Source organism: Anabrus simplex, chromosome 2 (assembly GCF_040414725.1).
Source record: "Anabrus simplex isolate iqAnaSimp1 chromosome 2, ASM4041472v1, whole genome shotgun sequence".
Classification (NCBI taxonomy): Eukaryota; Metazoa; Arthropoda; class Insecta; order Orthoptera; family Tettigoniidae; genus Anabrus; species Anabrus simplex.
The window spans coordinates 118,642,800-118,667,035 of NC_090266.1; the positions used below are offsets into that span (position 1 = coordinate 118,642,800).

General features: G+C 42.1%; 1 protein-coding gene across 1 annotated transcript in view; it reads left to right on the forward strand.

Moving 5' to 3' along the window:
• The window catches only part of nahoda, a 442,475-nt gene that overhangs the window by 229,838 nt on the left and 188,401 nt on the right, over nt 1-24,236 (forward strand). The window contains exon 3 of the mRNA XM_068226102.1: nt 11,493-11,563. Within this exon, the coding sequence (XP_068082203.1) occupies nt 11,493-11,563 (71 nt within the window). The remainder of the gene's footprint in view (nt 1-11,492; nt 11,564-24,236) is intronic.

Consider the following 24,236-nt stretch of genomic DNA (forward strand, 5'->3'; position numbering starts at 1 on the left):
CCCAGCCCCCGTGCCAGCGAAATTAACCAATTAAGGTTAAAATTCCCGACACGACCGGGAATCGAACCCAGGACCCCTGTAACCATTTAGCCATGGAGCCGGACACGACCCCTGTGTTCGGAGTCGATGGAGTCGGTACGCTCGAACGCAGGCTTCAGACGTACACAGGCCTAATTTGAAGGCGCTCAAATATGCCAGCGTCGCATTGGTAGATTTCTGGAGGGAAAGAATTCCGACACCTCGGCGTTTCCGAAAAATCTTAAAAAGTAATTAGAGGGACGTAAAACCAATAACATGTCATTATATGTATTTTCCGCGGACACATTCATCTAAGTCCACAAGAATGTTAATTAAATATGTTTCATTCTTTTAGAACAGAACGAAGTCGACTTCACAGCCTGCATGTGAAGTCCATCTATCGTATGGCTTTTATCGCCGGGGGATGTTCAGGGACATGTTCGGGTCGCCTCGTGCAGGTCATTCTATTTGACTCCCATTGGCGACCTGCGCGTGGGGATGGGGAATGATGATGTAGGGAGAAGGTGAAATCCGGTGCCAGCACATTGCTTACTCCTGTCGAATAGCACTAAGGTGTCTGCTCAAAGCTTTACGTCTCCATCCGACGGACGAATCACCATCAACAGCGTCATATTCCTTCACTCCATATGAACACTGCGGGGAGGTTTGGAATTTAATGCATGCTTTTGTCACGCAATCTACTGATTAGGAATTGTATACAACCACCTCCCCTACCCTGACGGCTAACATTCTGTTGGTGTAATTTTTTCCGACCAACGGGACTCAAAACGGAAAACCACGGAGTCAGACCATTTAGACTTCAACGCCTTAACGATCATGGCCACCGGGGAGGCTTCCATGTGAAGTGCCTCCCGAGATAATAATAATAATAATAATAATAATAATAATAATAATAATAATAATAATAATAATAATAATAATAATAATAATTGCATTACTTCTCACTAACTGGTTTTAAGGTTTTCGGAGACGCCGAGGTGCCATAATTTAGTCCCGCAGGAGTTCTTTTACGTGCCTGTAAATCTACCGATACGAGGCTGACGTATTTGAGCACCTTCAAATACCACCGGTCTGAGCCACGATCGACCCCACCAAGTAGGGCGGGGGGGAAGGCCAGCGCCTCAGCCCGGCTGCCTCCTGACACCTGACAGGGATAACTCCACTATACGTTAAGAGCTCTCTGGTACAGCAACTTGTCACGTCTCTTTTGTTGCTACATTAAGTGAATTAACGTTTCCTGTCGTGACTCAGTCCGCAGGTGCGACGCATTCTCTGATTGAAGTGCTGTGTTACACGCTGTTACAGGCTAGTTAACATAGTTCGCTAGTTAGCAAGGATTTCCTAGAAACCAAAAAAGATGTAATCTCCTTCACTCATGTTACTCAACACTTAACGAAGAGAGACTTGAGGATTGTTATTTAGCAATGTTTGACGTGAAATATTTCTGTCACGAACAGTCAATTGTTGAAAAGCCTGTTATTGAATGAAAGTCTATTTCTTTGTGGCCGCGATACGCAAAATTGTAAAGATAACTCTTATTAATGCGTCGTGTTTTTAAAGGTATAAAACGTACTAGATAATATACATTTCGTAATAAAATTGTTAAACATTGCTTCATCAGTTTCATCACTAAATTGGAATGGAATAATGCTATGCCTTTAGCTACTATAATTCCATGCTACTGCGTCTGCTGGCCGTATATTTCATCACTGATGGAGGAAGACAATGCAGTTGTTTTCCTTAAGAAGCTAATGATAACTCTTACTTTCCTGCAATCATCCATGTAATTAATTATTGGTGCTATGGATTTTTTCTTATAGTCTCTCCAGAGCGCAATATAACAGGTGTTAATTAACAGGTGAATTAACGGGACAGTGATTAGGGATTTTGTTCGTTTTTTGCCGTTTACCGCGCAAATAATGAAGAATGAGTGTTACTTTATATGTATAATATGAATCAAATTATATTCTTTTCTGTACACTTCCAATTTTTGCCTCATATCTCGGAGTAGGTATTCAGAAGTCTGAAGTAGATTCAGTTTATTTTTGATTGTTTGTTTGTTTGTTACATCACGGGAAAACAGCTCAACAGAATTTCTCGAAACTCTGTAATTAAGTTCAGGGAGAGCTGTGCTGTGCACAAAGCTGTATATTATTTGATTTGTCTAGAGTCCTCTTCTTGCAGAGCATCCGTGGCTTAGGGGGCAGCGCGCCGGCCTCTCAACCGCTTGGTTCCGTGGTTCAAATCCCGGTCACTCAATGTGAAATTTGTGCAGGACAAAACGGAGGCGGGACAGGTTTTTGTCCGGGTACTCCGGTTTTCCCTGTCACATTTCATTCCAGCAACACTCTACAATATCATTTCATTTCATCTGTCAGTCAGTAATCACTACCCCAGGCGAGTGCGACAGGCTTCGGCTGCCGGCATAATTCCTATCCTCGCCGCTAGATGGAGGCTTCATTCATTCCATTCCTGATCCGGTCTTACTTACTTACTTACTTACTTACTTACTTACTTACTTATCCGGCGCTACAGTCCTGTGTGAGCCTTGGCCTCTTCTACGATAGTCCGCCATCTACTTCGATCCTGAGCGGCTGCTCTCCATGGGCGGATGTTTATTGCCCTCAGGTCGGCTTCAACTTCATCGCTCCATCTATTACGGGGCCTTCCTTGTCGCCGTCTTTTATCTACTCGGGATTTAACTACTTTTCTTGGCATTCGATCTTCCTCCATTCTTTCCACATGGCCAAGTCATCGCAATCTCTGTGCCTTAATAAATCTAACTATATCCTTCTGGTCTAATATGTTCTGTCTTTCAGTATTCGTCCTTATCCTCCAACCATTCTGGTCTTGAATTGGGCCATATATTCGTCTAATAATCTTTCTTTCAAATATTCTTAATGTATTTGCATCATCAGCTAAAAGGTTCCAGGCTTCTGAGCCATATGTCACTACAGGTTTAATAAGGGTCTTATATATTTTGAATTTTGTAGGTTTAGACAATAGACGGGATTTAAATAATGTAAGATTTGCATAATAGGCCCTGTTTCCAGCTATTATTCTACGATGAATCTCCTCACTTATTCTATTATTGTTTGTCAAGATGGTTCCCAAATACTCAAAACTTCGTACATTCTCAAAATTATGCCCATTTATTGTCGGATTATCTTGACTTCTTCTGCCCTCTAAAACAGTCACATGCATATACTTAGATTTACTGTCATTCACCTCCAATCCCATCCGTTTTCCTGCTTCCTCCATTTCAAGAAACATTTCCTTCAAATATCTATCATTCCTGGCCATTAACACTACATCATCTGCATACGCACAAATTTGTTTAGATTTATATACAATATTTCCGGTATCCATTATTTTTTCAAGGACTTGGTTAATTGCCAGATTAAACAAAGTAGCTGAGAGTGCATCACCTTGTATGACTCCTGTATTAAGAGTTCTTCCATCCACCATCACCTTTGCCCTTACTTCTCCTAAAGTGATTCTGTCATCCTAATCAGTTTCTGTGGTATTCCTATTGTCTCCATATATTCATAGAGCTTATCCTTGTATATACCGTCAAATGCTTGTCTAAAATCTACAAACAACATAATGTAGACCTATATTATGCCCATAGCATTTTTCCACCATTTGACGTACCATTAATGTTTGATCTAATGTGCTCCTATTTCGCCTGAAGCCACACTGTACTTCATCCAATCTCTCTTCAGCATATGGAGTCAGATATTGTAATAGTATATTTGAAAATAGTTTATAGATGATATTCAGTAATGTGATTCCCCTATAATTAGTGCATTCGTATTTATTTCCCTTCTTATATGTTGGGAAAATTATTCCTGTATTCCACTCATCAGGTATCTGTTCTTCCTCCAAATCTTAATAATCAGTTCATGTACCTCTTGTAGCATTTCTTTGCTACTATTTTTAATCAGTTCAGTTGTTATCCTGATCCGGTCGAATGACTGGAAAAAGGCAGTGGATTTTCATAGAGTCGTCGTCTTCTTCGACCGCTTTTCTCACATCTGTGGGTTCGCGGGTGCGAACTGGGTAGCACATGTGATTTGGCCTTGTTTTACTGCCGGATGCCTTTTCTGACACCAATCCTGTATGAAGGGATTGCGTGTTTCTTTGGTGGTTCGTAGTGCAGTGTGTTGTCTTAATATGAAGAGGAAAGTCTTGGGACAAACAAAAACACCCAGTCCCCGGGCCAGAAGAATTAATCATAGGCGATTAAATTCCCCGGTCCGGCCGGGAATCGAACTTGCGACCCTCTGAACGCGGCAGTGGCCATGCTCTTAAGGCCTAATTGCATTTTTGAACTTGCGATAAAGCTTACATAATAACTTTCGTATTATTTTTTGTTTTTGTTTTGAAGGTAATGTTTGGGGGATATTCTTAATATAAATCAATGTACCTTTTATTTATAAATTTCTAAAAGTGATGATTCAAATAAATGTTTACTTTAAACATATATATATATATATATATATATATATATTCTTCATGATCAAAACCGTTAAGAAAAAATGAACTATAGAAAACTACATTATTTTATTACGGTGATGTTTCCAACAACGCATATAATAAAAGGAGCTTTCTGCACAAATGTAAAGTCTATTTCACTGCTTCACACAATCTGCACACACCAGAGTTGATTTTTCGCATGAAAAAAATGCGAGACGAGGAACTGTTTACTAATATTTGCACAAGTTTAGGACGCGCCCCAGCATCAGCTAACGTCAGCTGCTGCAAGGTCATCAGTGCCACCAACTTTAAAAGATTTTGTGTGTAGTCTTATTTAATACAAGACTGTTCCAAAATATGTATTATGAACTATTAAATCGAATAAATAACTTGGACTTTTTTCGACTGTACTCCTAACGTCTAATCAGTCGGACGATGGCGGTTAAGAGGTTATAGGATTAAATGTCCAAAACTACAAATTTCAAAAGTTGTGCAATATATAATTTGCAACCTTTGAAGTTTACCGCACAAGGAATAACAACCGAGATACGCAAACGTTCAACCATTTCCACAATATCAGTTCTGTCTGATACATATGCGTACAATAATGAAATTGTAGAAAAAGCAATTTCCATTATTTTTAGGTCCCTTACATTTTTGCAACATTGGCTATGGTAACGAAGATATTAACTAGCATTTAAATATTCAGTAGACCCGGTTGAGAAAATCGGCAGAAGTATATTATTATTATTATTATTATTATTATTATTATTATTATTATTATTATTATTATTAGCTGATGTACCCGTGCTTCGCTACGGAATTCTACATTGTATACCGAATTGTAGGTTAGGTAGTGTACACGTTGTGAGCAAGGCTGTATTAAATTGGATAACTCTTAACGTTACCCTAGAAACGCGACGGGGAAGTCACCAAACGTCTTTTCCCATATGAAGACTGCGTTAGGGAATTTTCATTATAATGGTAGGTCCGCTTGCCTGCCATCAGTCACAATCAGGTTGGGGAATTTCATTATAATAGCAGACACTCACTCTCCACCTGCCTTTTTACATCCTCAGAAAGACTGTCTTAGTGGTTTTCCCAACTGAAATGAACATACGTCATTATAATGACGTCAGTAGGAATGGCGCGAGCAAAAGCAATGATTTCACATGAAATACTCGATCAAACGAAAAACAACACACATTCCCATTTAACGAACAGTACTACGCTGCCGATCTAACAAGCCAAAGTTCCAGAGCTGGAATACCTGGCCGCAGACAGGCGTGATCCGTGAACACTCTTAGTATTTTTTGGGGGGAGGGGGGGGGGGGGGAGGGGGATGGTGTTCGAATAGTGGAGAGTCCCAGGGCAAAACTATGCCCGTATACTAATCTGCTTCCTAGGAGTACCCGATGAGTCGGAAAATCTCAATTCACTACACTGTCGGCGGAAAAATCTATCTGACTTGGGTGCAAATTTTTCCTACAAGCCTGAGGAGAAACCTCTTCACTGCTAATTTTGAATAAAATGAATGTAGAATTTAATAAAAGTGAAGAGTAATACGCTCTTTTTAAGAAACGGCTCTTTTCAGGGTTGAATTTTGAGTTATTTAATGAATTGTGGTGCTATAATTTGGAGTATGCCTAAATTGCAATTCTAGACCAGGTCATACTACTACTACTACTACTACTACTACTACTACTACTAATTGAGGCTGAGTGTGGACTCTGCTCATTCAAAATAGCACGTCTGAGTAGCGATCGAATAGCTGGAATACTATGATAAACCAGTGTGTTACGTACCAGCAGTACGGTATCAGAAAATGTACGAACCAGAGGAACGACATGGTAAAGAAGAACGTTTTCTAACTCCTCAGCTATTTCCCGCCAATATTCAGTCAGGCTGTTATACTTCGTCGTACGCAGCAGAAATCCCATCTATCGGAGTTGAGCGGCAGCATAAGAGACAAACAATATCACAAAAAACAATGGTCAATGTAATGGAATTGTTGATCAATTTTATGGGCTTTCAATATTGTAGGCCTTCACATTTAGTTTTCTTCCAACTCTGAAATACCACGCTTGTAGTTGGTACGGTAAAACTGAATAAAACATAAATGGTCGGAAATTGTATTCTCTATAATTTTTGTTATGTAGTACTTTTCGATATTTTAGTTGCCTTCCCCTAAACTCCAATTTTATCCAGGGTGAATACAATTATTTATAACAGACTGTAGATTCTTATTCCCCGACTCTATAAACCGACTTTAATTAAATTCTGTTAACCCATTTTCTCGTGGCTCTGCGTCGATATGGACTTGGCAACAAAAATACAAATTCATGAATATCTGTGTTATCAACGCCTGTACGGTAACAATGTATGGCATAAATGATCGGAAATTTAATTCGATATAACTTTAGTTATGTAGTATTTATCGATAGGATCACTAATAATATAAATATTTGAGAATTAAATTGTAGGCCTTCCCCTAAACTACCATTTCACTCTGCGTGAGTAAAATGACTTATAGCCTAGATTGTAGTGGCTCATCCCCCCGACTTCACATACCGATTTTCAGTAAATTCTCTTCAGCCGTTTTCACGTGATGCATGTACAGACAGACAGACAGACAGACAGACAGACAGACAGACAGACAGACAGACAGACAGACAGACAGACAGACAGACAGACAGACAGACAGACAGACAGACAGACAGACAGACAGACAGACAGACAGACAGACAGACAGACAGACAGACAGACAGACAGACAGACATTACGAAAAAGTAAAAAGTGCATTTCTTTGTTACTATGGATATGACCGATACAGAAATACCATTCTTTTCAAATTCTGAACAATGTACAGACAAAACTATTTTATATATATAGATTATTATTATTATTATTATTATTATTATTATTATTATTATTATTATTATTATTATTATTATTATTATTATTATTAACAGCCAAGATCATGGGGAGGAAGAAAATGATGTTGGTGAAATTATGCTTGAGGAAGTGGAAAGGATAGTAAATAAACTCCATTGTCATAAGGCAGCAGGAATAGAAAATTAGCGTGGAGTGTTGGTAAGGTACCTTCAGATTGGACAAAAGCAGTAATTGCACCTATCTACAAGCAAGGAAACAGGACGGATTGCAACAACTATCGAGGTATCTCATTGATTAGTATACCAGGCAAAGTATTCACTGGCATCTTGGAAGCGAGGGTGCGATCAGTCGTTGAGAGGAAGTTGGATGAAAACCAGTGTGGTTTCAGACCACAGAGAGGCTGTCAGGATCAGATTTTCAGTATTCGCCAGGTAATTGAAAAATGCTACGAGAGGAATAGGCAGTTGTGTTTATGTTTCGTAGATCTAGAGAAAACATATGACAGGGTACCGAGGGAAAAGATGTTCGCCATACTGGGGGACTATGGAATTAAAGGTAGATTATTAAAATCAATCAAAGGCATTTATGTTGACAATTGGGCTTCAGTGAGAATTGATGGTAAAATGAGTTCTTGGTTCAGGGTACTTACAGGAGTTAGACAAGGCTGTAATCTTTCACCTTTGCTGTTCATAGTTTACATGGATCATCTGCTGAAAGGTATAAAATGGCAGGGAGGGATTCAGTTAGGTGGAAATGTAGTAAGCAGTTTGGCCTATGCTTACGACTTGGTCTTAATGGCAGACTGTGCCGAAAGCCTGCAGTCTAATATCTTGGAACTTGAAAATAGGTGCAATGAGTATGGTATGAAAATTAGCCTCTCGAAGACTAAATTGATGTCAGTAGGTAAGAAATTCAACAGAATTGAATGTCAGATTGGTGATACAAAGCTAGAACAGGTCGATAATTTCAAGTATTTAGGTTGTGTGTTCTCCCAGGATGGTAATATAGTAAGTGAGATTGAATCAAGGTGTAGTAATGCTAATGCAGTGAGCTCGCAGTTACGATCAGCAGTATTCTGTAAGAAGGAAGTCAGCTCCCAGAAGAAACTATCTTTACATCGGTCTGTTTTCAGACCAACTTTGCTTTACGGGAGCGAAAGCTGGGTGGACTCAGGATATCTTATTCATAAGTTAGAAGTAACAGACATGCAAGTAGCAAGAATGATTGCTGGTACAAACAGGTGGGAACAATGGCAGGAGGGTACTCGAAATGAGGAGATAAAGGCTAATTTAGGAATGAACTCGATGGGTGAAGCTGTACGCATAAACCGGCTTCGGTGGCGGGGTCATGTGAGACGAATGGAGGAGGATAGGTTACCTAGGAGAATAATGGACTCTGTTATGGAGGGTAAGAGAAGTAGAGGGAGACCAAGACGACGATGGTTAGACTCGGTTTCTAACGATTTAAAGATAAAAGGTATAGAACTAAATGAGGCCACAACACTAGTTGCAAATCGAGGATTGTGGCGACGTTTAGTAAATTCTCAGAGGCTTGCAGACTGAACGCTGAAAGGCATAACAGTCTATAATGATAATGTATGTATGTATTATTATTATTATTATTATTATTATTATTATTATTATTATTATTATTATTATTATTATTATTATTATTATTATTTTACAATTGGCTTTACGTTGCACCGAGACAGATAGGTCTTATTTCAACGATGGGGTAGGAAAGGGCTAGGAGTGGGAAGGAAGTGGCCGTGCTCTTAATTAATTCACTGCCCCGGTATTTGCCTGGTGTGAAAATGGGAAACTACGGAAAACCACATTCAGCGTTGCTGACAGATGAGTTCGAATGCAAGCTCACAGCTTCGCGCCCCTAACCGCACAGTCAGCTCGCTCGGTAACAGTTATTATTGCTATTTCTAGGAGTGGAGAATTAGCTGTGAATGAAGAGAAAGGTAAGGTACTTAGAGAAGCTTTGTACCTGTCCTCATGCTAAGCCTCTTTATCAGGGAACTTCCGAGAAGTTAAAGATAGAAGAATGGTGATTATCAACCTCTAAGGGCCAAGGGAGGACCCTTTCCTTTCTCCCCTTCCTCAATACCTAAACTGCAGCGAAATCTTTCTTGGTAAATTGTTTTGTTTTCTGCGGCAGCTCTGCACCAGAAAAGACGAAACGACTTGCAAGGGATTATGGACGTCTGGTAAAGATCAGGGAATTCAGTTAAAGGGAAAATAGAAGTCGACTATTAATCAATGGCTGATTGGTCAATATGTTGGCCTTCGAGCCCCTCGCGGCTCCGGATTTGATTCCTGGGAAAGATCAGAGCTACTAACGGTGGGGTTCGATCCCACCATCTCCGGAATACGAGCTTACACGCTTGAATGTCAAGTAACTATATTGTCATTCGAAGAAGCAACCTACTGCTCAGATCATGCGAGCGTAACCAATTGCGATTCTCACCCAAGCTGCGCATCCCTGGTACACGTGTTCCTGCTAGCACCAACACGTATGATACCGATCAGATAACGTAACTCTCTCGTAATTTAAACTACAGTATACTGTTATTGTTGTGCACAGTCACAGGTGGCGGGATATTACGCTTCCAACTCGATGGCTGAAGATTGGAATGCACAAGGGAATGTAATTGCTTTGTAAAACTCTCCTTTCGCATAATGAATGTGTTGTAGCGGCTAGAAAGCGACCCAGCCACTTTCTAGCGGAGCTTTCTCCAAACAAGCTCAATACGTCGGAATATTAGGAATAATACGTCTGTGAACACATTACCGCCCGCCAAACCACACGCACCTTGTATTGGATCCTCACGTATTTGAAAGTTACATTTAAGAAAACGTGGTGATGAATTCTTAATGAAGGAAATCATGTATTCAAACATCACGTTACAGTAATTATTATCAAAGTTTACTTGTATAGTCTTGTTTAGTCCTTATTCAGTAGGCCCTATATTATAAAGAGCAGTAGAAAGCCGAACTGAGTACCTCAGATAGAGGAGTGCTGGCCTTCTGACTCGAAGTTGACGAGTTCGATCCTGCACAGTCCGATGGTATTTGAAGGTGCTCAGATACGCCAGCCTCTTGTCGGTAGATTTACCATCGCGAAAAATAACACCCTTCTTCTTCTTCTTAATCTGTTTACCCTCTAGGGTTGGGTGTTCCCTCGGACTCAGCGAGAGATCTCACCCCTACTGCCTCAAGGGCAGTGTCCTGGAGCTTCAGCCTCTGGGTCGGGGGATACAACTGGGGAGAATGACCAGTAGCCCGCCCAGGCGGCCTCACCTTCTATTCTGAACAGGGCCTTGCGGGGGGGGGGGGATGGGAAGATTGGAAGGGACAGACAAGGAAGAGGGAAGGAAGCGGCCGTGGCCTTAAGTTAGGTACCATCCCGGCATTTGCCTGGAGGAGAAGTGGGAAACCACGGAAAACCACTTCCAGGATGGCTGAGGTGGGAATCGAACCCACCTCTACTCATTTGACCCCCCGAGGCTGAGTGGACCCCGTTCCAGTCCTTGTACCACTTTTCAAATTTCGTAACAGAGCCGGGAATCGAATCCGGACCTCCGGGGGAGGCAGCGCGCGCGCGCGCGCGCGTGTGTGTGTGTATGTGTGAGAGAGAGAGAGAGAGAGAGTGGGAGAGATTTAAATAATTGGACGAAGGACTGGCAGAATCAAGGGGAAGAACGGACCAAAATGAGCTGGGGGGGGGGGAGGGGTTATACCCAGTGACCCCAGAAGTACGTGGGATAAGCTGAGGAAGAATCATACTTTGGTCTTCAATATCTCTTCAAATATCCATTGTTAGTTACTATGAAGAAAGAAGACATACACTGAATTTGTCTTTCGTAAATCTGTGAATAATTACATCCGAAGTAGACCATGTCTACTGTCTAGCTCGGTTAATATTCCAGTTGAAAATTTAATGGCATGCTTAGTTAAACCTGTCTCAACGAAACGTTAATGTGGAAGTGCCTTTCCTTCTGCAAATTTAATGGCTCAATTGGTCTCTAAATCATGCGCGTGTCTTTAATACATATTTTTTCTATGTTACAGGTTCCATTCGCACAACACTCTTGTCTGGATCCACATTCAACGTTACCTGGCACCTCGCGTACCCACATCGGGTAAGTGTTCGTAAAAATTACGCTACGTGTTTTAAACACCATGCAACTCTCCTAATTATAGGAAAGCAAAGTGGACTACCACCACAAAATTTGAGCATCTAATTGAATTCAACGATATACTTCGTGATTATTTAGAAGTTAAGCTTGTCATATTAACAGTGAGAAAATTAAAATTAATTAGTTAATCAGTCGAACACATCATTCAAAGAATCTGAAGATGTCCACTTTATTGGATGAAACATGTCATTCTTTGTTTGGCCATGTTTGTTTAAGCATTTAGTGTATGTTATAAATGTGTTCAAACGACTGAAAATATATTTCACATCCTCGCGAGAAACATAGGACACTTTCTGTCTTCTGATCTAGCCTTGATGAAACTACGACAGCAGGTGTAGGTATTTTCCATTGTGAGGTGAGCTGGCTCGAGTCAGTAGTGACTTTCTTCAGTTCAGTTTTGCTGAATATTATTATTACCAAATACATTGGGAAATATCCCGGTGGTAATGATCACTTACAGTAGTGTGATAAAACAACAACAATAGTACAACAAGCAATTGCACGGAAAGAAAATATTATAAGAAATACTGATAGTTTAACATTCGAAATCCAGCACCATGAGATACAAATACACACACAACTTAAGTATTTCCAGTGCTCAACACTGTGACTTACAATACTATAGGTTGAGCTTACTACTATTTTAACATTACAACACCGTCTTTTACAAATTTACACGTACCTTCAATATTTCAAAATTTTACACTATGACTTTTCCGGAGGTGCACATGGCCCTGAGGTTCACTCAGCCTACACCAAAAATGAGTACCAGGTTAATTCCTGGGGGCAAAGGCGGCTGGGCGTAGAGCTAACCACTCTACCCCATCAAGTGCCGAGGTTACGGATAGTGGGAGCCTTTACCTTCCACCCCTCCAAGGGCCTTCATGGCCTGTACGGAGATGACTTTGCTTTTTTACTTTTGCACTATGACTTACTGTAGACTGAACGGTCCAATTACTGTTATCTTAGCATTGTAAATACAACACGTTCATATAGAAATTCACACATACCTTGAATAGTTCAGATGACTTTATACTACAGTTTACATTGGATTGACCTTTGAATTAAAATGTGACACCATCACATAGAAATTTACCCACAATTTACAAAATATTGGAGTCGGTTTTTGAGGCATCTTACATTTTTGGGATAAGGCTCAAAGGCAGCTGCAGGTAATGCATTCCAGTAATCAATTCCCCCATTTACAAACGAATATTTACCATAGTGTTCTGCAATCAATTTATGCGAATCTAAGGGCGTCATATGAAAAGACCTGCATCTGGCGACCCGAACCTGTCCTCGGACACTCCCCGCACTAAAAGCCATACGCCATTTAATTTCATGTATGCGAATGCTCTCTCCTGCTTTTGTAACCAACCAACCAACCAACCAACCAACCAACCAACCAACCAACCAACCAACCAACCAACCAACCAACCAACCAACCAACCGACCGACCGACCGACCGACCGACCGACCGACCGACCGACCGACCGACCGGACCGACCGGACCGACCGACCGACCGACCGACCGACCGACCAACCGACCAACCGACCGACCAACCAACCAACCAACCAACCAACCAACCAACCAACCAACCAACCAACCAACCAACCAACCAACCAACCAACCAACCAACCAACCAACCAACCAACCAACCAACCAACCAACCAACCCCATGGTACTACAGCCCTTCAGGGCCTCGGCGTACCAGGTGACCGCTGCTCAGCCCGAAGGCCTGCAGATTACTAGGTGTCGTGTGGTCAGCACGACGAATCCTCTCGGCCGTTATTCTTGGCTTTCTAGACTGGGGCCGTTATCTCACCGTCAGATAGCTCCTCAGTTCTTATCACGCAGGCTGGGTGGACTTCGAATCAGCCCTCAGATCCAGGTAAAGATCCCTGACCTTGCCGGGAATCGAACCCGGGTCCTCCGTGTAAGAGGCAGGCACTCTACCCCTACACCACGGGGCCGGCCTGCTTATGCAACAGGGCAGTGTATATCTACCGTGGAAGACGTTTCTATATAACCTTCATTACAACCCATGAAATTTGCGTGTTTTCTAATAGAGTGCACATATTTATTATAGCGAGGTGCGTTGTCGTACAACGAGAACTTCCTACACATCATGTGTAGGCACAGTCAAGGTAACATTGTAGAAGGGGAACGTTGTAATGGATATTCTTCTTCTTAGTTCTATTTTGGACATCGTTGTAAAACGCCGCGTCCAGTCACTGATTTGCGGGTTAGTTGTTAATAGGGTTCGGAAGTTTATGACTTAAAGAAGTTCTAAGTATGCAAACAAATATGCCATAAGACTTGGTAAATGTGACCTATAGAAAGGTAAAATATGACTTAAGCATTTTATAAATGTGGAGCAAGTATTAGAGTATTACTAACATTATAAGTGCCAAAAAGTGATAAGCGATAATGCAGCAGACACATTTAATCATGGAAACTGGACAGAGCTACATTAGGTAAATTAAAACTTTATACATCCATTCAGTGTCGTAGCCTTGATTCACAGTTCTCATTCTAATTTCCTAAGAAACAACCAAATATGAAATATTAGCATGCATTTTTTGCAGCATATTTTTCTCAGAATCATGTCTTTCGACCCAGATAACATGTACCTTGTTAAAAACAACGCTTCAATTTAAACAAAAATGCTCTAAATATGAACAAATTATGACCAAAAGTAAAAAAATGGCTGAAATATGCATGTATATTCATCTCATTTGCCCCACACTTGCAAGGTTCTGCTGCGGAATTGGCCGTGCGCAATAAAAGGGAGAAATGGAGAGCAGTAACGGACAAGTACATCTTCGTGGTATTCGCAGTCGAAACGATGAGGACGTCGTGTCAAGAGGCTAAATGTCTGATTTCAGATATTGACAAACAACTATCAGCAATCACAGGAGACTCCTCTTCAACAGAATTCCTGAGGATAGGAATTGCTATTCAGCAAGGAAATGCTGCCAGCGTTATGGGCACGTTACCGGATAACGCTCCACTGGACGAAGTCTTTTAATCTTACACCTTAGATTTTCGAGCTGGAGCGAAGCATTAAAAACAATGATAGTTGGAATATTATTTTGTAATTATATAAATGTATGTAGTTATTTTCAGTTCATATTTTAATTTGTTAAAGCACATCAGAAAGTAACTTCCAAATGCAGTAATAAACTTGTTAACAATGTATGTTATCTGAGTTTCACTGCATCAGATATCTAAACTTAATGGTACGGTATGGATAATTTTTATGAAGTGCTATGCCGGTGAAGAATTTATGATGATAATTTTAGAAAGAGATCGCAAGATTTAGTGTACAATTTTAATTGTTGTAATTGTGTGTTATTTAATTTTAAATGTTGATACGGGACAAGGGTTGGACCCGCAGTTAGGAAAATATTCTTATATAAACTTCATTATAACACTTTTCAATACCAGTTTTAAAATGTTCAAAATTTCATTTATTTGCAGTTTTCTTTGTGTGTGATCGGAGGTCAGTAATAGCTGTATATAAATTAAATACTTCAACAGTGATATTAAATTTAGATCTGTCGATCGAATAATAATCAATTAATCGGTCGATTAATCGAATTTTGATCGGGTTCGCACAATATCCTTGATAGCTTTATTTAAACTTAATAAATTGTAGAATGTGGGTTGCACACCGAAAATTGTCGTACTTTGCTCGCTCAACTCCTAGAACGATATTTCGTGCATTATCAGCCAGAACAGCGACAACTTTGTCTTCCAAACCCCATTCACGAACTACATCTTCAAACTCTTCTGTGCAGTTAGCGGCATTGTGGTTTTCTCTAACATGTTCAGCGTGTTATGTTGAATTGTGACATTCCCAATTTGGATCAATCCAGTGAGCTGTAACTTCCAAGTAGCTACGGTTAGATATGGAAGATCAAAAATCCCCCGTGAAATTAATATATTTTGCTTGTTTCTGTTCATCTAATAATGTTAATCTTTCTACGTCATGCAACTTGTCGTATTTTCATTTATTTATTACTAATTAATGAATTAATGAATTAATTATTTTTTATTCATTTGTTTATTTATTTATTTGGTTACCGTGTCTGTAGAGGGAAGATGGTAAGTGAGACATGAGAGCTTCCCGTAAAATATATTCAGTGCCACGATAAGCACTACGTGGCCTACAATCCTGCACAATCCACTTCACTAGTTCATTCGTTTTTTTCAGTTTCCATATTATAGCACACACGTGCTCCAAATTTGTCTGAGGAGATGAACTAGTAGTGACATTGATTGATGCAGATACACTTTGGAAGGGATGAACATGTTTAAGATAATATTGAAAACTATTTGTACTTCCGGCATAACTGAACTATTTTCCGCATTTTTTTACAAAACACTTTTTCCTGTCTGTCACCTTACAGCAATCGTTTTGTTTTAAGTCCTGAAATTTCACCAAGATATTCTCGCATCGGTTCATAAGCCATGTTTGTAACTGAAGTTGGTTGTTAAACACTGAATGCGAATTCTGAATAATCACAACACACGAACTGAGGGTTAAGTCGTCACACTTTGTTCTGTGTCGTTCCAGCAATTGGTATCCGCCCATTTGCACATTACCTGGACATTTTTTAATGACAGTCTCTCCTAGTACCTTCCCCACATCTATCCATTATGTCGCCAGACTGTGTTTTGTAAAGATCCGCAATATACTACAATAGCCTGGCCGGTATTTCCTTTCCAATAGTTTGTAAAAGCAATGGTCATAAGCCTCGTTTTAGTAGAAAGCCATTAAGGAGGTATGATAGCTTTTACTTTTCCAAAGGAAAGATGAACATCAGCTTCCTTTAATGACCAGTCAATCATAGGTCGACAATAGCTGACTAGCTGAGGCTTGCACACCAAATGGCAAACAAAAATACAATACACAAATTTTGAGCCACGGGTCTCTTGGTCTCAACCCGACACGACTTCAAGACATCGCTATCGCCGCAATACGAGATTCACTAGCCATACTCCGCAATAATCTATATAGCATCTGACGAGCTCTACATCATGCTATATTCCAATTTTCTTTTTGAGCCTTGTGATTGGCGTTAGTTCTATCTGGCACATTCTAGCGAATTCACCAATGACTTGGAAGACATAATACTTTGTCCTTGTGGCTGCTTCCTCATAGGGGAAGTTGTATTAATTAATAATACATGAATTCCTTCAGCACAAGACAGTTTTAATCGGTTCGATTAAGCGGCTAAAGCACATTGATCGGTTAATCGGATTTTTAGATTAATCGGTTCGATTATTCGATTAAATCGACAGTTTTAATTCACATGTTCTCTAATCAAGATGTATGTAAGCATATTAGTTTTTCTTTCTTCAATAGAACTTCAGGATAATGAATTTTCCATTTATGACTGACTTGCTCGGTATGGTCTAAGAACGTTATGACGATTGCAAGGTGGTGCCTTACTCTCCAAATTCCCCAGATCTCAATCGAGTCGAGCATCTAAGGTATGTTTGGGAAAGCTGCCTTTACACCCGCTCACAACGTACAGAATTTCTAGAATCTGCTGAAATATCACGATAACTTATACCGCTTTACACCTACGGCGCATAAAGTGGCTCGACGGATGAAAGCCATTTAATTGCCAAAGAAGGAACAACAGTTATGGAGTCGTAGTTTACTTATCATTCTGTCGTCAGTACATATCTCGGATATTATAGGTAAAGTGATTCCTTCTAACATGATATTACCGGGCGAGTTGGCCTTGCGCGTAGAGGCGCGCGGCTGTGAGCTTGCATCCGGGAGATAGTAGGTTCGAATCCCACTATCGGCAGCCCTGAAGATGGTTTTCCGTGGTTTCCCATTTTCACACCAGGCAAATGCTGGGGCTGTACCTTAATTAAGGCCACGGCCGCTTCCTTCCAACTCCTAGGCCTTTCCTATCCCATCGTCGCCATAAGACCTATCTGTGTCGGTGCGACGTAAAGCCCCTAGCAAAAAAAAAAAAAAAACATGATATTACCTCCTATCTCGGTAAGCTTAAGTTGAATTTTTAAAAAGTTTACGTCACACCGACACAGATATGTCTTATGGCGGCAATGGGATAGGAAAGGGCTATGAGTGGGAAGGAAGCGACCGTGGCCTTAATTAAAGTACAGCCCCGGAATTTACTAATGAACTTTGATTTTTAATTAATATCTGGACATTGGGGGGCTTGAGAAGTACATTGGCTTAAGTACTGCCTTTCCACCGAAGTGGCCGAGGTTCAAATTCCGGTGGATCCCGGGTTGGAATTTGAACATGAAGAATTACGTGGTTCAGGAAAGACATACGACAAAAACAAAGAAAATGAGGCTTGGTAGCTCCAGCGACCCAGGAAAAATCCCACTTAAGTTAGAGAAAGTCCGCCTCTGTGGCGTAGTGGTTAGTGTGATTAGCTGCCACCCCCCGGAGGCCCGGGTTCGATTCCCGGCTCTGTCACGAAATTTGAAAAGTGGTACGAGGGCTGGAACGGGATCCACTCAGCCTCGGGAGGTCAACTGAGTAGAGGTGGGTTCGATTCACACCTCAGCCATCCTGGAAGTGGTTTTCCGTTGTTTCCCACTTCTCCTCCAGGCAAATGCCGGCATGGTACCTAATTTAAGGCCACGGCCGCTTCCTTCCCTCTTCCTTGTCTATCCCTTCCAATCTTCCCATCCCCCCTGCAAACCCCTGTTCAGCAGAGGAGGTGAGGCCGCCTGGGCGAGGTACTGGTCATCCTCCCCAGTTGTATCCCCCGACCCAGAGTCTGAAACTCCAGGACACTGCCCTTGAGGCGGTAGAGGTGGAATTCCTCGCTGAGTCCGAGGGAAAAACCGACCCTGGAGGTTAAACAGATTAAGAAAGAAAGAAAGTTAGAGAAAGATTTTTCTTTGGAAGTAATAATATAATGGACACCTGGGTCACTAACAGATGGGCGTGGTAATTTCATGGATACTTACTACTTATCTCGGTGAGATTAAGTAGCATTTTTTTAAAAGCTTTACGTCGGACCAACAAAGAAGTCTTATGGCGACGATGGGATAAGAAAGGGCTTGGAGTGGGAAGAAAGCAACCGTGGCTTTAATTAAAGTACAGCCCCAGAATTTATCTGGTGGGAACATGGGAAACCAAGGAAAACCATCTTCAGGGATGCCGACAGTGGCGTTCCCACCATCTCCCGAATGACAAGCTGAGCTTCGTGACGCAAACCACGCAGCCACTCACTTGGTTATTAAGTTGCAATAGTTTAGTTTACGAAAATAACTTGCTTCCCGGCGGCGGTACCAGACTGCTGATCGTGGAGTTCATCATAAAACCCTGTTCTTCAGTTTCTTCCACCGGGCGAGTTGGCCGTGCGGTCAGGGGCACGCGGCTGTGAGCTTGCATCCAGAGATAGTGGGTTCGAATCCCACTCTCGGTAGCTCTGAAGATGGTTTTCCGTGGTTTCCCATTTTCGCACCAGGCAAATGCTGGGGCTGTACCTTAATTAAGGCCACGGCCGCTTCCTTCCGACTCCTAGGCCTTTCCTGTCCCATCGTCGCCATAATACCTATCTGTGTCGGTGCGACGTAAAGCAACTAGAAAAAAAAACATCCAAAATTATTTAAAATGTTTTCATACTAGTTAGCTGTCACATGGATCCTTATTTATTTACCTTATGGTACAAGTTAAGCTGCGCACAAATTGGGTAACATTATGAAAGCAACATATAATTTACAAAACAGAATAAAGGTAAAACATAAAGTAGAAATCGAGAGTGATATGTACAGTACAGAGAAATAGAAAAAAAAGATACAAATATACAAAAAAAAAGAGAAATGATGTAAATATGTACATTAACAAATGAAAACTAATCTAGATGTCCAGTTGTTGTAGCCACTGATTAGCCATTGTTGAAGCTTTCAGAAGGTCGTCGATATTTCCGCGGAAGGCTCTATGTAGGCATCTGAAGGTGATGTGTCGTATTGTCGGGAATTCTTCACCGCACTCACAGTTTGGAGAGGGTCTCAGACCCCAAGAATGCATCGCAGAGCCACTTCTTCCATACCCAGTGGGCACTCTGTGTAGTGGGACCCAAACACTCCGCGGGAGATGAAATTCGGGCGGGGACTGTGTAGGATCAAAGATCGATCTCCATTCGTCGGGGGCCTTAGCAGTCCATTGTTCATTCCAAGTTCGCAATTCACAGTAGTTTTCTTTTATCAGTTTTTGAGCCAGTAGCAGGGGAGGGTGTCTGGATTTCAGTCGGGTTGAAGCGATTCCTTTGGAAGTGATTTATTGGCCTGTATTTTGTTTGCTTCTCGGACATGGATCCTATTTATTGTTAATGATGACCGCATTACGAATGGTGTGAACTCTTGTGCCACTTGGCGGTTATTTATCAGAATATATATATAGACAGAGCACTTAGCGGACGGTCATCCGAATCCATGTTGACGCAGCACTTAGCGGGCTCCTATCTAATTCCATATTAATACAGCCATGCGGCAGCCCTTAACGTGTCTGTTACCTTCGAGCACCACAGTGTCATGGGAGCTCTGAAAGGATCTGTGAATTCAATGAGACGGTAAATCTTACTGAAACAGCAAGGGCGTTTCTAGAAAATTCACGTGGTCTCTTCTAGCATTGAAGTGAAGTTCCTCCATTCCGTTCTGTTGTCTTTTGGCCTCGATATTTCCCACTAGTTTCCTTTTCTTGGTCCACGAAGTCTTTGCGCTTCCTGTGAATTCCAATCTTGTGCTGCCTCCTCGACAGATCCCTCTGGATTTCTAAGGATATGTCCAATCCAGCGCCATTTCTGTTTTGTACCTTGAAGTTCAAATGGCCCATGCTTTGACATTTTCCAGCGTTCCCCTTGTCTGCTTCTTACTCGGAGGTCCCAGGTTCGATTTCCAGCCAGCTGAGGGATTTTTCTGGATCTGATGGCTCCTTCGAAGTCCACACAGCCTACGTGAGAACAAATGTAGAGATAGTTGATAATGAGATAGCGACCCCGGTCTAGAAAGTCAATAATAACGGCCGGGAGGGCTCGTTGCACTGACCACTCATCACATCGTAATCTGTAGGTCTTCGAACAGAACAGCGGTCGCTTGGTAGGCCAAGGCCCATCAGGGCTATTGCCCCGTGCGGTTCGTAGATTCGTTCATTTGTAATTTTTCACACATATTTATTGGACAAATTATCCGACTATCATACGATCAAAATGCAACTCAAGCTGCTGTTCACGATGATTTGAGTTCATTGGGGATGGAGGCACCTTAGTTCACATATAATAAACATAGGTGTAGTTGTGTAGGTCCAGTTTATTCATAATTTAAGCTTTACCTCCTCATTCTGATTATCCTCCTGCCATTTTTCCCACCTGTTTATACCAGCAATTATTCTCGCTACTTTCATATCTGTTACTTCCAAATTATGAATAAAATATCCTGAGTCCACCTAGCTTTCGCTCACCATGCATTCTATCCAGTCGAGATGCGCCACCTTGGTAATAATGATCTTGCTGGCTCCTGTTGCGTGTTAAATAAGATAGCGCGGGGCAACCCTGGAACTGTCCTGTTTTTTTGGTATTTGGATGATAATGCTGCATTAAAATCACATCCAAGTATCATATTGCCTGCAAGTTTATAGAGAAATGGGAGGATTTCTGTGGTACAGAATAGCCGCCTTTTGCATCCTTGCCTGCGAATCTGATGAAGCACAGAGGTTTACAATTAGTAAATCACGAATACATGTCCTGATTCATCGTGAATTTCCTCAGAGTGCTGGGTCCGAGTGTAGTATATTGTGTTTAACGTAGATGGCTGCCTTAACATTACCAATTTTATCACATCAAGGAGTGGTAGCAAGGTCTTCAGTTGCCACTTCTTGCAGCATAACAATATGTACGCCAATATCCTGGTCACAAATACGCTGTTTAGGAAGCGACTATTTACTTGCAGTTCGTATGCAGTTTATATTTAGTGTCATAAATGTAGGTTAATAGCACCGCCACAGGAATGTATATGTTACCTCACCATATAAATTCAGTGGAGCTGGGACGAGGGTCTCTATGGTCAGTTCCTACTCTACTCCCACGTAGCCGCGTGTCTGTTACGTTGTATGGCTTCTGTGTTTCCTCCCTCGACGGTCGTTGTGTTTTTTTTTTTTAACTTTTGGTGATTTTTCCAAAATGACAGCCAATTTATTTGGTGTTTCGTTTGTATTCATATTTTCTTCATCCCCTAATCTCGTCTCTTTTATATCCAAAAATTTTTGTTTTTCGCCTTCGATTTCATCTCTCCATTGCAAGCGAATAGTCGCAGGGCCTTGAATAACGCTTTGGCTCGTTGGCTGAATATTTGTATCCCCATCTCCTGATTTCATTTCTTCTTAGTTTCTCCGCTTCAGTATTGAAAGGTGTGTTTTCAGTTTCCTGTTCGGGATTGTGTATAAAAGACCTTTCTGTTCCAGCCTGACTTTCATTCTCGTGTTGGCTGTTGTCAGATGTTGGTTGTTGTTCGCGTTTGTCTTGTTTTGATTGCTTTGTTTGTTGTTGTATGCATATTGTACTCGGTGAGACAGCGTGACTGGCTTGTGTCGGCGATAAGACACGGGAATATGTGATTAATCCAATTTGTATCGTTCTGCAGCATGTGTTTATGTTGCGGTAGGTTACTCTGTGTGGGGTATGCTTGTGGACATCATGCCCGGCATCAATGGAGCAGCTGAATCAAATGTCTTAGCAACGATTTCATTGAGTAGTGTAGGCCCTGCTTTATTTTCGTTCTCCCTTCGCCTTATGGGACATTCCTGCCTAAAACGACACGTAGCTTTGCAACAACAGTAAGGTTTAGGTTACCCATCATGTACAAATACACTGACTGACAGAGCAAATGCAATACCAAGAAGGAGTGGTCAGAACTTTATGCCAATTGCAGGGTAGACTGACGTCACTGAAGTCTGCTCATGATGTGAAATGCGCCGCTGTGCTGCGCACGTAGCGAACGATAAATGGGACACGGCGTTGGCGAATGGCCCACTTCGTACCGTGATTTCTCAGCCGACAGTCATTGTAGAACGTGTTGTCGTGTGCCACAGGACACGTGTATAGCTAAGAATGCCAGGCCGCCGTCAACGGAGGCATTTCCAGCAGACAGACGACTTTACGAGGGGTATGGTGATCGGGCTGAGAAGGGCAGGTTGGTCGCTTCGTCAAATCGCAGCCGATACCCATAGGGATGTGTCCACGGTGCAGCGCCTGTGGCGAAGATGGTTGGCGCAGGGACATGTGGCACGTGCGAGGGGTCCAGGCGCAGCCCGAGTGACGTCAGCACGCGAGGATCGGCGCATCCGCCGCCAAGCGGTGGCAGCCCCGCACGCCACGTCAACCGCCATTCTTCAGCATGTGCAAGACACCCTGACTGTTCCAATATCGACCAGAACAATTTCCCGTCGATTGGTTGAAGGAGGCCTGCACTCCCGGCGTCCGCTCAGAAGACTACCATTGACTCCACAGCATAGACGTGCACGCCTGGCATGGTGCCGGGCTAGAGAGACTTGGATGAGGGAATGGCGGAACGTCGTGTTCTCCGATGAGTCACGCTTCTGTTCTGTCAGTGATAGTCACCGCAGACGAGTGTGGCGTCGGCGTGGAGAAAGGTCAAATCCGGCAGTAACTGTGGAGCGCCCTACCGCTAGACAACGCGGCATCATGGTTTGGGGCGCTATTGCGTATGATTCCACGTCACCTCTAGTGCGTATTCAAGGCACGTTAAATGCCCACCGCTACGTGCAGCATGTGCTGCGGCCGGTGGCACTCCCGTACCTTCAGGGGCTGCCCAATGCTCTGTTTCAGCAGGATAATTCCCGCCCACACACTGCTCGCATCTCCCAACAGGCTCTACGAGGTGTACAGATGCTTCCGTGGCCAGCGTACTCTCCGGATCTCTCACCAATCGAACACGTGTGGGATCTCATTGGACGCCGTTTGCAAACTCTGCCCCAGCCTCGTACGGACGACCAACTGTGGCAAATGGTTGACAGAGAATGGAGAACCATCCCTCAGGACACCATCCGCACTCTTATTGACTCCGTACCTCGACGTGTTTCTGCGTGCATCGCCGCTCGCGGTGGTCCTACATCCTACTGAGTCGATGCCGTGCGCATTGTGTAACCTGCATATCGGTTTGAAATAAACATCAATTATTCATCCGTGCCGTCTCTGTTGTTTTCCCAACTTTCATCCCTTTCGAACCACTCCTCCTTGGTGTTGCATTGTCACTGTCAGTCAGTGTATAACCTGCGCCTTATATTCTTCTATAGCCACGATTGGTGGTATGGTAGTTTTTAGTCTATGCGCATAGCCCTAATGCTACTGTCATTATTATAGGTGTAGGTTGAAGACCATCGATTGTTTCTAATTACTCTCACTTTCCCATAGGCTACTTCGTAAACAGTGAAATTATTTCTTAATGTTTGGCATTTCTATTGGAAGGTTCATTATTCTGAAATTTACTATCAACATCTGTACATGTTATAACAACATCAGAGAAGGAACCATTAAATTTCCGTACCTATGACTCTCCCGTATTATCTTTTTTTTAAAATTTAAAATGCTA